Raw genomic sequence first — 15856 nt, 5'->3', positions numbered from 1 at the left:
CGGCACTGGGAGCGCTACTGGGAGCACTGGGAGCGGCACCGGCAGCACCGGGAAGGAATTGGCAGCACGATCCCTCCCAGTGCGGCTCTTCCTGGGAGCGCTGGGAGGGAACTGGGAGGAAACGGGGAGCCGGGGCGGCCGCAGCCGGTGCTGGGCGTGGCCACCGGGAGGGCGGGGTTATGCAAATTAAAGGGGAATTCCACGCTGTGATTGGTCGTCGTTGATGGGCGTGGTTTTTGGAGTTCCGTGTGGTTTCCCGCCGCGTGATTGGTTCTGGTGGGCGTGGTTATGTAAAATACGGGGAACCGGCTCGGTGATGTTTTGGCTTGTGGGCGTGGTTATGTAAATGTAGCAGTTACATCGCGGTTATTTGTTGTTCTTGTGGGCGGGGCTATGCAAATTAAAGGCCGGTCCGCGTTTTATTGTTGAGATGGTGTCCGGTGTCCGGTCCCTGTGCTCTGAGCCCGGTCCGGGGGGGTGTCCGGTGTCCGGTCCCGGAGCGCTGAGCCTGGTCCGGGGCGTGTCCGGTGTCCGGTCCCTGAGCGCTGAGCCCAGTCCGGGGCGTGTCCGGTGTCCGGTCCCGGAGCACAGAACTCGCTCTGGCCGCTCGGGGAGGGGAAATTTCAGGGTCCCGAGAGTCCCCTGGGGTGGGGAGGGGGCGGATTTTGGGGTCCCAGGAGAGGGGGCCGCCCCCCCGAGCTCCCCCCGCACTTTGTGCTGTCCCCAAGAATTTCCCCAAATCTCCCCCCATCCCGGGGGCGCGGACCCCCATCCTAATCCCGGTCCCTATCCCGGGAGTGGCTGACCCCGATCCCGATCCCTGTCCCGATCCTGACTTGGTCCCGATCCCGATCCCGATCCCGATCCTGATTCGGTCCCGATCCTGATCCAGACCCCGATCCTGACCCCGATCCCGACCCCGATCCTAATCCCAGTCCTGATCCCGATCCCGGGGGCGTCTGACCCCGATCCCGCCCCCGATCCTAATCCCAGTCCTGATCCCGATCCCGATCCCGGGGGCGGCTGACACCGATCCCGCCCCCAATCCTGACCCCGATCCTAATCCCGGTGCCACGTGAGCGCTGATCCCGTTAAGAGCCTTTGCCCGGGGCGGGGGGGGGTGACAGCCATGGCCGCCCCCCCGGCGCGCACTGTCCTGGTCACCGGCTGCTCCTCGGGCATCGGCCTGGCCGTGGCCGTGCGGCTCGCGCGGGACCCCCAGCGGCGCTACCTGGGTGAGGGGGGTGTCCCCAAAATGTCCCCAAGGCAGGAGGGTGAGGGGGGTGTCCCCAAAATGTCCCCAAGGCGGGAGAGGACACCCCGGGATTGTCCCCAACACCGGAGGGTGAGGGGGTGTCCCCAAATGTCCCCAACACCGGAGGGTGAGGGGGGTGTCCCCAAATGTCCCCAAGGTGGGAGGGGACACCCCGGGATTGTCCCCAACACCGGAGGGTGAGGGGGGGTGTCCCCAAAATGTCCCCAACACCGGAGGGTGAGGGGGGTGTCCCAAAATGTCCCCAAGGCAGGAGGGTGAGGGGGTGTCCCCAAATGTCCCCAAGGCGGGAGAGGACACCCCGGGATTGTCCCCAACACCGGAGGGTGAGGGGGTGTCCCCAAATGTCCCCAACACCGGAGGGTGAGGGGGGTGTCCCCAAATGTCCCCAAGGCAGGAGGGTGAGGGGGGTGTCCCCAAATGTCCCCAAGGCGGGAGGGGACACCCCGGGATTGTCCCCGACACCGGAGGGTGAGGGGGGTGTCCCCAAAATGTCCCCAAGGCCGGAGGGTGAGGGGGGGTGTCCCCAAAATGTCCCCAAGGCAGGAGGGTGAGGGGGGTGTCCCCAAATGTCCCCAAGGCGGGAGGGGACACCCCGGGATTGTCCCCGACACCGGAGGGTGAGGGGGTGTCCCCAAAATGTCCCCAAGGCAGGAGGGTGAGGGGGTGTCCCCAAAATGTCCCCAACACCGGAGGGTGAGGGGGGTGTCCCCAAAATGTCCCCAAGGCAGGAGGGTGAGGGGGTGTCCCCAAAATGTCCCCAACACCGGAGGGTGAGGGGGGTGTCCCCAAAATGTCCCCAAGGCGGGAGGGGACACCCCGGGATTGTCCCCAACACCGGAGGGTGAGGGGGGTGTCCCCAAATGTCCCCAACACCGGAGGGTGAGGGGGTGTCCCCAAATGTCCCCAAGGCAGGAGGGTGAGGGGGGTGTCCCCAAATGTCCCCAAGGCGGGAGGGGACACCCCGGGATTGTCCCCGACACCGGAGAGGGTCCCCGACAGGATTTTGGGGGTGTCCCTAACGGGATTTTGGGGTTTTTTGGGGTCTCTGTCGGGATTTTGGGGTCCCTGTCGGGATTTTGGGGGTCGCAATCCTGGCCACCATGCGGGACCTGTCGCGGCGGGTTTGGGGACGTTCCTGGTGCGGTTTTTGGGATCCCCGACAGGGTTTTGGAGTCCCTAACGGGATTTTTGGGGCTTTTTTTGGGGTCTCTGTCGGGATTTTGGGGGTCGCAATCCTGGCCACCATGCGGGACCTGTCGCAGCGGGTTTGGGGACGTTCCTGGTGCGGTTTTTGGGATCCCCGACAGGGTTTTGGAGTCCCTAATGGGATTTTTGGGGCTTTTTTTGGGGTCTCTGTCGGGATTTTGGGGGTCGCAATCCTGGCCACCATGCGGGACCTGTCCCGGCGGGTTTGGGGACGTTCCTGGTGCGGTTTTTGGGATCCCCGACAGGGTTTTGGAGTCCCTGACGGGATTTGGGGTTTTTTTGGGGTCTCTGTCGGGATTTTGGGTTTTTTTTTTGGGGTCTCTGTCGGGATTTTAGGGTCTCTGTCGGGATTTTGGGGGTTTTTTTTGGGGGCTCCCTATCGGGATTTTGGAGTCCCTAACGGGATTTTGGGGTTTTTTTTTTGGGCTCGCTGTCGGGATTTTGGGCTCGCTGTCGGGATTTTGGGCTCGCAGTCCTGGCCACCATGCGGGACCTGTCGCGGCGGGGGCCACTGGAGGCGGCGGCCGGGGCCACCCTCGGGGACACCCTGCGGATCCTCCGGCTCGACGTCACCAGCGACAGCTCCGTGGCCGAGTGCCTGGCGGGGGTCCCGGGGGGGCGCGTGGACGTCGTGGGTGAGGGGTTTGGGGCATTTTGGGGCATTTTGGGGGGGTTGGGGGCATTTGGGGGGCGTTTCGGCGAGAGGTCGGGGCTTTTGGGGGATTTTTGAGGCGTTTCTGGGGCAGGTTTGGGGGTGTTCCGCGGAGGGATTTGGAGCGGTTGGGGGATTTGGGGGCAGGTTTGGGAGGTTTTGGGGCATTTGGGGGCGGTTTTAGGGTGGTTTTGGGGGATTTGGGGGTGTTTGGGGGGGGGGGTTGGGGGCGTTTTGGGGCAGGTTTGGGGGATTTTGGCGTGGTTTTGGGGGGGTTTGAGGCTTTTTGGGGCGGGTTTGGGGGGATTTGGGGGGCAGTTTTGAGGTGGATTTGGGGCAGTTTTGGGCGGATTTGGGGGATTTTGGGGCGGTTTTGGGGGGGTTTTGAGGCTTTTTGGGATGGGTTATGGGTGGTTTTGGGGCGGATTTGGGGGATTTTGGGGCGGTTTTGAGGCTTTTTGGGGCACGTTACGGGTGGTTTTGGGGCAGTTTTGGGGTGGTTTTGGGGCAGTTTTGGGGCGGATTTGGGGATTTGGGCTCCCCTGACCCCCCCCTCCCCCACTGAACAACGCGGGGTAGGAAGGTGGGACATTTTTGGCTGTCCCTGAGGTGAATTTTGGGCTGATTTTGTGGGGTTTGGGGCGGATTTTACGGGTTTTTTGGGAGGTTTGCGTTATCTCGGAGCCCCATCAGCGGATTTTGGGGGGGATTTCGGGTTTTTTTTTGGGGTTTCCCTGGCAGTGAACAACGCGGGCGTGGGGCTGGTGGGGCCCCTGGAGAGCGCCACAGGGCCGCAGGTGCAGCGCGTGTTCGACACCAACGTTTTTGGGGTGCTGCGCCTGGTCCAGGCCCTGCTGCCCCAAATGAAGCAGCGCCGCAGCGGCCACATCGTGGTGGTCAGCAGCGTCATGGGGCTGCAGGGTGAGACCCCAAAATCCCCGCCCCGGCACCCCGAAATAGCCCCGGACCCCAAATCCCAACCCCGGCACCCCAAAATACCCCCCGGGACCCCAAATCCCAACCCCGGCACCCCAAAATCCCCACCCCGGCACCCCAAAATACCCCCCGGGACCCAAAATCCCTGCCCCGGCACCCCGAAATCCCCACCCCGGCACCCCAAAATACCCCCCGGGACCCCAAATCCCTGCCCCGGCACCCCAAAATACCCCCCGGGACCCCAAATCCCTGCCCCGGGACCCCAAAATCCCCACCCCGGCACCCCAAAATCCCCACCCCGGCACCCCAAAATACCCCCCGGGATCCCAAAATACCCCCCAGGACCCCAAATCCCAACCCACGCACCCCAAATCCCAACCGCGGCACCCCAAAATCCCCCCGGGACCCCAAATCCCAACCCACGCACCCCAAATCCCAACCGCGGCACCCCAAAATCCCCCCGGGACCCCAAATCCCAACCCACGCACCCCAAATCCCCACCCCCGGCACCCCAAAATCCCCCCGGGACCCCAAATCCCAACCCACGCACCCCAAATCCCAACCGCGGCACCCCAAAATCCCCCCCGGGACCCCAAATCCCAACCCAGGCACCCCAAATCCCCACCCCGGCACCCCAAAATCCCCCCCGGGACCCCAAATCCCAACCCAGGCACCCCAAATTATCCCCCCGGCGCCCCGAAATCCCCCCCGGCATCCCCGAGTCCTTCCAGGACCCCCAAAATCCTCCTGGAGACCCCAAATCCTCCCAAAACCCCCCCGGCATCCCCCAAACCCGTCCCAGATCCCAAATTTTGGGGGGATCGAGACCCCAAACCCTTCCCCGAACCTCCCAAAAAATTTTGGGGCTCCCCGACCCCCCCGTGCCCCCCCCGGGGTGAATTTTAGGTCCCTCCCGGCCCCAAAACGGCTCCTAAAATCCCCCTTGGAGCCCCCTGGGAGCCCCCAAACCCATCCCAGATCCCAAATTTTGGGGGGATCGAGACCCCAAACCCTTCCCCGAACCTCCCAAAAAATTTTGGGGCTCCCCCGACCCCCCCGTGCCCCCCCAGGGGTGGTTTTCAATGACATCTACGCCGCCTCCAAGTTCGCCGTGGAGGGGCTTTGCGAGAGCCTGGCGGTGCAGCTGCTGCAGTTCAACATCTTGTGAGTGCCCAAAACCCCCCGAAATCACCCCAAAATCCGATCCCCCAAAGCCAGGATTTCCCAAATCCACCCCCCTCCCCCAAAAAAACCCGGAATCCCCCCCCCCAAAAAGCCCCAAAATGTCAAAATCTTCCCCCGAAACACTGAGAGGCCAAAAATCCCCTCGGAAAAAACCTTGAAAATGCCCCCCAAAAACCCCAAATCTCCCCAAAAAAACCCACAAAAAACCCCCAAATCTCTCCCCCAAAAAAACACAAATCCCCCCCCCCAAAAACCACAAATCCCCCCCCAAAAAACACAAAAAAACCCCCAAATCCCCCCCCAAAAAACCGCAAAACCCCCCAAATACTTCCGAAAATAACAAAAAACCCCAAAATCCCTCCAAACCCCCAAAAATCAAAAAAAAACCCACAAAACCCCCCAAATCTGCCCCCAAAAAACACAAAACCCCCCCAAATCCCCCCCAAAACCACAAAAAACCCCAAATACTTCCGAAAATAACAAAAACCCCCAAAAATCCCCCCCAAAACCCAAAAAATAAAAAAAATCCCCAAAAATCCAGTAAAATCCCCCAAATTCCCCAAAAGTCCTCCCAAAAATCCCCAAAAAATCCCCAAAAAATCCCCCAAAAATCCTCCAAAAACTTCCAAAAAATATCCCAAAAAATCCCCAAATCCCCCCAAAATCTCCGTGTCTGTGGCTGAGCTGGAGCGCCGGGGCCCCAAAATCCCCCCCAAAACCCCCCCAAAATAACAAAAAACTCCCAAAAATCCTCCAAAAAACCCAAAAAAATCCCCAAAAATCCCCCCAAAAATCAAAAAAAATCCCAAAAATTCCCCAAAAGTCCCCGAAAAAATGCCAAAAAAATCCTCCAAAAATCCCCCCAAAGAGTCCCCAAAAAATCCCTTAAAATCCCTTAAACCCCCCCCAAAAAATCCCCTAAAAACCTCCAAAAAATCCCTTAAAAACCCCCCAAAAATCCCAAAATTTCCCCAAAATCTCCCCCAAAAAATCCCCAAAAATCCCCAATAATCCCTCCCCAAAATGCCTTAAAAACCTCCAAAAATCCCTTAAAATCCCTTAAAATAAAAAAAAATCCATTAAAAAATCCCAAAAAAATCCCAAAAAAACCCAAAAAAACCTTTAAAAGCCCCCAAAAAATCCCCAAAAAAATCTTCCAAAAACCCCCAAAAAATCCCTTAAAAACCTCCAAAAGATCCCCAAAAATCCCTTAAAATCCCTTAAACCCCCCTCCAAAAACCCCAAAAAATCCCTAAAAAATCCCTAAAAAATCCCCCCAAAAAATCCCTTAAACCCCCCCCCAAAAATCCCCAAAAAATCCCTTAAAAACCTCCAAAAAATCCTTAAAAATGCCCAAAAAGATCCCCAAAAATCCCAAAAAATCCTTAAAAGTCCCCAAAAAATCCCCAAAAAATCCTCCAAAAATCCCCAAAAAATCCCTTAAAGTCCCTTAAAACCCCCCCAAAAAATCCCCAAAAATCCCAAAAATCCCCAAAAAATCCCTAAAAACCCCCCCAAAAAATCCCAAGAAAATCCCTTAAAACCTCCACAAAAATCCCTAAAAACGCCCCAAAAAATCCCCAAAAATCCCACAAACCCCCCCCCAAACCACCAAAAAATCCCCAACAAATCCCAAAAATCCCCAAAAATCCCTTAAAATCCCTAAACCCTCCTCAAAAAAATCCCAAAATCCCTAAAAATCCCCCCAAAAATCCCAAAAATCCCTTAAAACCCCCCCCAAAAATCCCCAAAAATCCCTAAAAACCACCAAAAATCCCTAAAAATGCCCAAAAAATCCCCAAAAATCCCTAAAAGTCCCCCAAAAATCCTCCAAAAATCCCCCCACAAAATCCCTTAAAGTCCCTTAAAACCCCCCAAAAAATCCCCCAAAAATCCCAAAATCCCCCCCCAAAACCCCCAAAAAATCCCCAAAAACCCCAAAAAATCCCTAAAAACCTCCCAACAAATCCCTAAATCCAAACAAAATCCCCAAAAATCCCAAAAAACCCTAACACCCCAAAAAATCCCCCACCAAAATCCACCCACAACCCCCCCAAAAAACCCTAACCCCAAAACCCCCCCCAAAAAACCCCAAAAACCCCAAAACCCCCAAAAAACCCCAAAACCCCAAAAAATCCCTAAAACCCCCCAAAAAACCCCACAACCCCCCAAACAAACCCCCACAACCCCACAAAACCCCCAACCCCCAAAACCCCCAAAAATCCTAAATCCCTAAAACCCCCCCAAAAACCCCCAAAAATCCCAAAAAATCCCAACAACCCCCCCAAAAAACCCCAACAAACACCCCAAAACCTCCAAAAAATCCCTAAAAATCCCAAAAAAATCCCCAAAAATCCCCAAAAATCCCTTAAAAGTCCCCAAAAAATCCCCAAAAATCCCAAAAATTCTCCCCCCACAAATCCCAAAAAAATCCCCTAAAATCCCCAAAAAATCCCTACACCCCCCCCCCAAAAACCAAAAAACCCCCAAAAAATCCCTAAAAACCCCACAAAAAAATCCCCAAAATCCTCCAAAAACCCCCAAAAAATCCCTAAAGTCCCTTATAAACCCCCCAAAAATCCCCCAAAAATCCCCAAAAATCCCCCCCCCAAAATCCCCAAAAAATCCCCTAAAATCCTCCAAAATCCCCTAAAAACCTCCAAAAATCCCTAAAAATGCCAAAAAAATCCCCAAAAATCCCTAAAAATCCCTTAAAAGTACCCAAAAAATCCCAAAAAAATCCTCCAAAAACCCCCAAAAAATCCCTTAAAGTCCCTTAAAACCCCCCAAAAAATCCCCAAAAATCCCCAAAATCCCCAAAAAATCCCTAAAAACCCCCCCAAAAAATCGCAAGAAAATCCCTTATAAACCCCCCAAAAAATCCCCAAAAATCCCCAAAATTCCCCCCCCAAAATCCCAAAAAAATCCCCAAAAATCCCCCCAACCCACCCAAACAAACCCAAAAAACCCCACCCCAAAAACCCAACCAAACCCCAAAACCCCCCAAAACCCCAACCAAACCCTAAACCCCACACCCCCCAAAAACCCCAAAAACCACCAAAAACCCAAAAAACCCACAAAAAATCCCTTAAAAATGCCCAAAAAACCCCCAAAAATCCCACAAATACTCCCCCCCCCCCAAACCCCCAAACCCCAACCCCTAACCCCCAAACAACCCTAAAACCCCCCCCCCCAACAATCCCACAAAACCCCAAAAAACCCTAAAAACCCCCACCAAAAAACCCCAAAATCCTCCCAAAAACCCCCAAAAAACCCTAAATCCCTATAAACCCCCCCAAAAAACCCCCAAAAACCCACAAATCCCCCCCCAAAATCCCCAAAAAATCCCCAAAATCCCCAAAAAATCCCATAAAAACCTCCAAAAAATCCCTAAAAATCCAAAAAAATCCCCAAAAATCCCTAAAAATCCCTTACAAGTCCCCAAAAAATCCCAAACAATCCACCCAAAACCCCCCCAAAAACCCTAAACCCTACAACCCCCCAAAAAACCCCACAAACCCCAAAATCCCCCAAAAACCCAAAAACCCCCCCAAAAACCCCAAAAACCCACACAAAACCCTAACAACCCCACAAAAATCACCCAAAATCCTCCAAAACCCCCCCAAAAACCCTTAAAATCCCTCAACCCTCCCACAAAAATCCCCAAATCCACCCAAAAATCCCAAAAAACCACTAAAAAATCCCTAAAAATGCCCAAAAAATCCCCCAAAATCCCAAAAACTCCCCCACCCCAAACCCCAAAAAATCCCCTAAAACCCCCAAAAATCCCTAAAACCCCCCCCACAAAATCCCAAAAAACCCCAAAAAATCCCTAAAACCCCCACAAAAAAATCCCCAAAACCTCCAAAAATCCCCAAAAAATCCCTTAAAGTCCCTTAAAACCCCCCAAAAAATCCCCAAAAATCCCAAAAATTCCCCCCCCCAAAATCCCAAAAAAATCCCTTAAACCCCCAAAAAATCCCTTAAAAACCTCCAAAAAAACCCTTAAAATGCCAAAAAAAAATCCCCAAAAATCCCTAAAAATCCCTTAAAAGTCCCCCAAAAAATCCCCAAAAAATCCTCCAAAAACCCCCAAAAAATCCCTTAAAGTCCCTTAAAACCCCCAAAAATCCCCAAAATCCCCCAAAAATCCCCAAAAATCCTAAAAACCCCCCCAAAAAATCCCAAGAAAATCCCTTAAAACCTCCAAAAAATCCCTTAAAATGCCCAAAAAATCCCCAAAAATCCCAAAAATTCCCCCCCCCAAAGTCCCCAAAAAATCCCCAAAAATCCCAAAAAAATCCCTAAAACCCCCCCAAAAAATGCCAAAAAACCCAACAAAATCCCTTAAAAACCCCACAAAAAATCCCCAAAATCCCCCAAAAACCCCCAAAAAATCCCTTAGTCCCTTATAAACCCCCCAAAAAATCCCCTAAAATCCCAAAAAAATCCCTAAAAACCCCCCCCAAAAATCCCAAAAAATCCCTTAAAACCTCCAAAAAATCCCTTAAAAATGCCCAAAAAATCCCCAAAAATCCCTTAAAAGTCCCCAAAAAATCCCCAAAAATCCCAAAAATTCTCCCCCCCCCCAAATCCCCAAAAAATCCCTTAAAACCCCCCCAAAAAATCCCAAAAAACCCCCAAAAAATCCCTTAAAACCCCACAAAAAAATCCCCCAAATCCTCCAAAAACCCCCAAAAAATCCCTTAAAGTCCCTATAAACCCCCCAAAAAATCCCCAAAAATCCCCCAAAATCCCCAAAAAATCCCTAAAAACCCCCCCAAAAAATCCCAAGAAATCCTCAAAACCTCCAAAAAATCCCTTAAAAATGCCCAAAAAATCCCCCAAAATCCCAAAATCCCCCCCCCCCCAAATCCCCCAAAAATCCCCAAAATCCCCAAACCAACCCTAACCCCCCCCAAAAATCCCAAAAACCCCAAAAAAATCCCCTTAAAAACCCCACAAAAAATCCCCAAAATCCTCCAAAAACCCCCAAAAATCCCTTAAAGTCCCTAATAAACCCCCCACAAAAACCCCAAAAATCCCACAAATTCCCCCCCCCAAAATCCCCAAAAATCCCCTAAAATCCTCCAAAAATCCCTTAAAAACCTCCAACAAATCCCTAAAAATGCCAAAAAAAATCCCCAAAAATCCCTAAAATCCCTTAAAAGTACCCACAAAATCGCAAAAAAATCCTCCAAAAACCCCCAAAAATCCCATAAAGTCCCTAAACCCCCCAAAAAATCCCCAAAAATCCCAAAATCCCCAAAAAATCCCTAAAAACCCCCCCAAAAAATCCCAATAAAATCCCTTATAAACCCCCCCAAAAAATCCCCAAAAATCCCAAAAATTCCCCCCCCCAAAATCCCAAAAAAATCCCCTAAAATCCCCCCAAAAAATCCCAAAAAACCCAAAAAAAATCCCTTAAAAACCCCACAAAAAATCACCAAAATCCTCCAAAAACCCCCCAAAAATCCCTTAAAATCCCATAACCCTCCTCAAAAAAATCCCAAAAATCCTCCAAAAATCCCTTAAAAACCTCTAAAAAATCCCTTAAAAATGCCCAAAAATCCCCAAAAATCCCAAAAATCCCCCCCCCCCCAAATCCCCAAAAAATCCCCTAAAATCCCAAAAAATCCCTTAAAACCCCCCAAAAAATCCCAAAAAACCCCAAAAAATCCCTTAAAAACCCCCACAAAAAAATCCCCAAAATCCTCCAAAAATCCCCAAAAAATCCCTTAAAGTCCCTATAAACCCCCCAAAAAATCCCCAAAAATCCCCAAAATCCCCAAAAAATCCCTAAAAACCCCCCCAAAAAATCCCAAAAATCCCAAAATTCCCCCCCCCAAAATCCCAAAAAAATCCCTTAAAACCCCCCCCAAAAAATCCAAAAAACCCCAAAAAATCCCTTAAAAACCCCACAAAAAAATCCCCAAAATCCTCCAAAAACCCCCAAAAAATCCCTTAAAGTCCCTTATAAACCCCCCAAAAAATCCCCAAAAATCCCCAAAATCCCCAAAAAATCCCTAAAAACCCCCCCAAAAAATCCCAAGAAAATCCCTTAAAACCTCCAAAAAATCCCTTAAAAATGCCCAAAAAATCCCCAAAAATCCCAAAAATCCCCCCCCCGCAAATCCCCAAAAAATCCCCTAAAATCCCCAAAAAATCCCTTAAAACCCCCCCCAAAAAATCCCAAAAAACCCCAAAAAATCCCTTAAAAACCCCACCAAAAAATCCCCAAAATCCTCCAAAAACCCCCAAAAAATCCCTTAAAGTCCCTTATAAACCCCCCAAAAAATCCCCAAAAATCCCAAAAATTCCCCCCCCAAAATCCCCAAAAAATCCCCTAAAATCCCCAAAAAATCCCTTAAAAACCTCCAAAAAATCCCTTAAAAATGCCAAAAAAAATCCCCAAAAATCCCTAAAAATCCCTTAAAAGTCCTCAAAAAATCCCCAAAAAATCCTCCAAAAACCCCCAAAAAATCCCTTAAAGTCCCTTAAAACCCCCCAAAAAATCCCCAAAAATCCCCAAAATCCCCAAAAAATCCCCTAAAATCCCAAAAAAAATCCCTTAAAACCCCCCCAAAAAATGCCAAAAAACCCAAAAAAATCCCTTAAAAACCCCACAAAAAATCCCCAAAATCCTCCAAAAACCCCCAAAAAATCCCTTAAAGTCCCTTATAAACCCCCCAAAAAATCCCCAAAAATCCCAAAAAAATCCCTAAAACCCCCCCAAAAAATCCCAAAAAAATCCCTTAAAACCTCCAAAAAATCCCTTAAAAATGCCCAAAAAATCCCCAAAAATCCCTTAAAAGTCCCCAAAAAATCCCCAAAAATCCCAAAAATTCTCCCCCCCCCCAAATCCCCAAAAAATCCCCTAAAATCCCCAAAAAATCCCTTAAAAACCCCACCAAAAAATCCCCAAAATCCTCCAAAAACCCCCAAAAAACCCCCAAAAAATCCCCAAATCCCACCCGCAGCGTGTCGCTGGTGGAGCCGGGCCCGGTGAACACGGAATTCGAGCGGAAGGTTCTGCAGGAGGCGGAAAAATCGGAATTCCCGGGAAGTGACCCCGAAACGCGGCGCTACTTCCGGGACGTTTACCTGCCCGCCGCGCGCCAGGTGTTCCGCACCTTCGGCCAGAGCCCCGAGCACGTGGCGCAGGTGCGGATTGGGGGCATTTCGGGGAGTTTTGGGGTTTTGGGGATTTTTTGGGATTTTTTGGGGATTTTTTGGGGATTTTTTGGGGATTTTTTAAGGGATTTTTGGGGATTTTTTTGGATTTTTGGAGGTTTTTTTTGATTTTTTGGGGGGATTTTTTTGAATTTTGAGGATTTTTGGGAGGTTTCTTTAGGGAGTTTTTTGGGATTTTTGGGGATTTTTAGGGATTTTTGGGAGATTTTTTTAAGGAGTTTTGGGATTTTTTTTTTATTTTTTAAGGGATTTTTGGAGGATTTTATTTTTATTTTTTAAGGGATTTTTGGAGGATTTTTGGGGGGGATTTTTTGGGGGATTTTTTAGGATTTTTTTAGGACTTTTTTAGGGATTTTTGGAGGATTTTTTTGGGACTGTTTGGGGGTTTTATGGGGTTTTGGGGCAGTTCCCTGCCCCTGTCCCACCTGGAACTCCACACCTTCGGCCAGAGCCCCGAGCACGTGGCGCAGGTGCGGATTGGGGGCATTTCGGGGAGTTTTGGGGTTTTGGGGATTTTTTGGGATTTTTTTGGGATTTTTTGGGGATTTTTTGGGGATTTTTTGGGATTTTTTAAGGGATTTTTGGGGATTTTTTGGATTTTTGGAGGTTTTTTTTGATTTTTTGGGGGGATTTTTGAGGGATTTTTTGGGATTTTTGGGGGGGGATTTTTAGAGGATTTTAAAGAGATTTTTGGGGTTTTTTTAGGGATTTTAGGGGTTTTTTTAGGGATTTTTGAGGGATTTTTGGGATTTTTTGTGGGATTTTTTGGGGATTTTTTGGGGGATTTTAAGGGATTTTTTTGGAATTTTTTGGATTTTGGGGGGATTTTTTTGGGATTTTTGGGGGAATTTTTAGAGATTTTTGGGGGGCTTTTAAGGGATTTTTGGGGGATTTTTGGAGGATTTTTGGGATTTTTTGGGGTTTTGGGGAATCTTTTGGGGATTTTTTAAGGGATTTTTGGGATTTTTTTGGATTTTTTAAGAGATTTTTGGGGATTTTTTGGGGGGATTTTTGAGGGATTTCGGGGGGATTTTTTTGGGATTTTTTTGGATTTTTGAGGATTTTTGGGAGGTTTCTTTAGGGAGTTTTGGAGGATTTTTGGGACTGTTTGGGGGTTTTATGGGGTTTTGGGGCAGTTCCCTGCCCCTGTCCCACCTGGAACTCCACACCTTCGGCCAGAGCCCCGAGCACGTGGCGCAGGTGCGGATTTGGGGGATTTCGGGGAGTTTTGGGGTTTTGGGGATTTTTTTCGGATTTTTTTGGGATTTTTTGGGGGATTTTTTGGGGATTTTTTAAGGGATTTTTGGGGATTTTTTTGGATTTTTGGAGGGTTTTTTAAGAGATTTTTTGGGTTTTTTGGGGGGCTTTTAAGGGATTTTTTGGGATTTTTGGGGGGGGGGATTTTTAGAGGATTTTTAAGGGATTTTTGGGAATTTTTTGGGGATTTTTTAGGGATTTTTGGGATTTCTAAGGGATTTTTTTGGGTTTTTTGTGGGATTTTTGGGGGATTTTTGGGGGGCTTTTAAGGGATTTTTTAGGGTTTTTTAGGGATTTTTGGGATTTTTTGGGGGGTTTAAAAGAATTTTTTGGGTTTTTTTAGGGCTTTTTGGGTATTTTTTTGATTTTTTGGGTCTTTTTCGGGGGATTTTTGGGGGGGTTTTAAGGGATTTTTGAGGTTTTTCCTTTTTTGATTTTTAAGGGATTTGGGGGGGTTTTGGAGGATTTTTGGGGGATTTTTTTGGGGTTTTCTTAGGGATTTTTGGAGGATTTTGGTGATTATTAAGGGATTTTTGGGGAATTTGGGGGGGATCTTTGGAGGGATTTGAGGCATTTGGAGCATTTCTGGGTGGATTTTGGGTGGATTTTGAGCATTTCCGAGCGGGTTTTTGGGGTGTCCTCGACACAATTTTGGGGTCCCCATCACCTGTGCCCCCCGGTCATTGGAGACGCCCCCGCCCCCATTTCTGGGGGGGTTTTGGGATCCCTGAGAGGATTTTTGGGGGGATTTGGAGCTTTCTGAGCGTTTCTGGGTGGATTTTGGGTGGATTTTGGGTGGATTTTGAGCATTTCCGAGCGGGTTTTTGGGGTGTCCCCGACACAATTTTGGGGTCCCCATCACCTGTGCCCCCCCAGGCCATCGGGGAGGTGATCGGCGCCCCCCGCCCCCATTTCTGGGGGGGATTTGGGGGATTTTTGGGGGGGATTTGAGGCTTTTTTGAGCGTTTCTGGGTGGATTTTGGGTGGGTTTTGGGTGGATTTTGAGCATTTCCGAGCGGGTTTTTGGGGTGTCCTCGACACAATTTTGGGGTCCCCATCACCTGTGCCCCCCCCCAGGCCATCGTGGAGGTGATCGGCGCCCCCCGCCCCCATTTCTGGGGGGGTTTTGGGATCCCTGAAGGATTTTTGGGGGGATTTGGAGCTTTCTGAGCGTTTCTGGGTGGATTTTGGGTGGATTTTGAGCATTTCCGAGCGGGTTTTTGGGGTGTCCCCGACACAATTTTGGGGTCCCCATCACCTGTGCCCCCCCCCCAGGCCATCGTGGAGGTGATCGGCGCCCCCCGCCCCCATTTCTGGGGGGGATTTGGGGGATTTTTGGGGGGGATTTGAGGCTTTTTTGAGCGTTTCTGGGTGGATTTTGGGTGGGTTTTGGGTGGATTTTGAGCATTTCCGAGCGGGTTTTTGGGCTGTCCCTGACACAATTTTGGGGTCCCCATCACCTGTGCCCCCCCGGTCATTGGAGACGCCCCCGCCCCCATTTCTGGGGGGGTTTTGGGATCCCTGAGAGGATTTTTGGGGGGATTTGGAGCTTTCTGAGCGTTTCTGGGTGGATTTTGGGTGGATTTTGGGTGGATTTTGAGCATTTCCGAGCGGGTTTTTGGGCTGTCCCCGACACAATTTTGGGGTCCCCATCACCTGTGCCCCCCCCAGGCCATCGCGGAGGTGATCGGCGCCCCCCGCCCCCCGTTCCGGACCCCCACCAACCCCCTTTACTCGCCGCTGCTGGCGCTGCGCTTCGCCGACCCCCGCGGGGATTTGGGGGTGCGGAGCTTCCACCGCCTCCTCTGGGACCTCGGCCCCGTCTTCCACCTGAGCCTGGCGCTGCTGCGCTGCCTCACCTGCCGCTGCTGCCGCCGCCGCGTCACCCCCCGTCTGAGGGCACCCCAAAATTTGGGGGGCTGGGGGTCCCTGGAAGGGTCCTGGGGGGGATTTAGGGTGAAATCGGGGCGGTTTGGGGGGATTTGGGGGCGTTTCGAGGGGATTTGGGGTCCTCAGGTGGCTCAGCTGTGGATTCAAAGCCACCCCCGTCTGAGGGCACCCCGAAATTTGGGGCTGAGGGTCCCTGGAAGGGTCCTGGGGGGGATTTGGGCTGAAATCGGGGCTTTTGGGGCGTTTCGGGGGGATTTGGG

At 50.8% G+C, this 15856-nt stretch overlaps 1 protein-coding gene across 1 annotated transcript; it reads left to right on the top strand.

Annotated features, from left to right (window-relative positions):
* Positions 1-1121: 1121 nt before the first annotated feature.
* Positions 1122-15831, top strand: RDH8 (retinol dehydrogenase 8). The gene is made up of 7 exons (XM_048293109.1): positions 1122-1235; positions 2956-3117; positions 3876-4055; positions 5141-5234; positions 12236-12419; positions 15378-15589; positions 15747-15831. The coding sequence occupies exons 1-7, from the start codon at positions 1130-1132 to the stop codon at positions 15757-15759; spliced, it is 951 nt and encodes a 316-aa protein (XP_048149066.1). The 5' UTR covers positions 1122-1129; the 3' UTR covers positions 15760-15831.
* The last annotated feature ends 25 nt before the right edge of the window (positions 15832-15856 follow it).

The sequence above is a fragment of the Corvus hawaiiensis genome (genome assembly GCF_020740725.1).
Source record: "Corvus hawaiiensis isolate bCorHaw1 chromosome 32 unlocalized genomic scaffold, bCorHaw1.pri.cur SUPER_32e, whole genome shotgun sequence".
Lineage (NCBI taxonomy): Eukaryota > Metazoa > Chordata > Aves > Passeriformes > Corvidae > Corvus > Corvus hawaiiensis.
The sequence above is the reverse complement of the archived record's forward strand: the minus strand, read 5'-3'. Positions and strand labels throughout refer to the sequence as shown.

What these genes read in the sequence shown, in the direction of transcription:
- RDH8 (XM_048293109.1), top strand. Translation starts at nt 1,130, where the DNA reads ATGGCCGCCCCCCCGGCGCGCACTGTCCTGGTCACCGGCTGCTCCTCG. An exon ending in CTGCTGCAGTTCAACATCTT is followed by an intron (nt 5,235 to 12,235) that starts GTGAGTGCCCAA and finishes TCCCACCCGCAG; the next exon opens with CGTGTCGCTGGTGGAGCCGG. An exon ending in GCCCCGAGCACGTGGCGCAG is followed by an intron (nt 12,420 to 15,377) that starts GTGCGGATTGGG and finishes TGCCCCCCCCAG; the next exon opens with GCCATCGCGGAGGTGATCGG.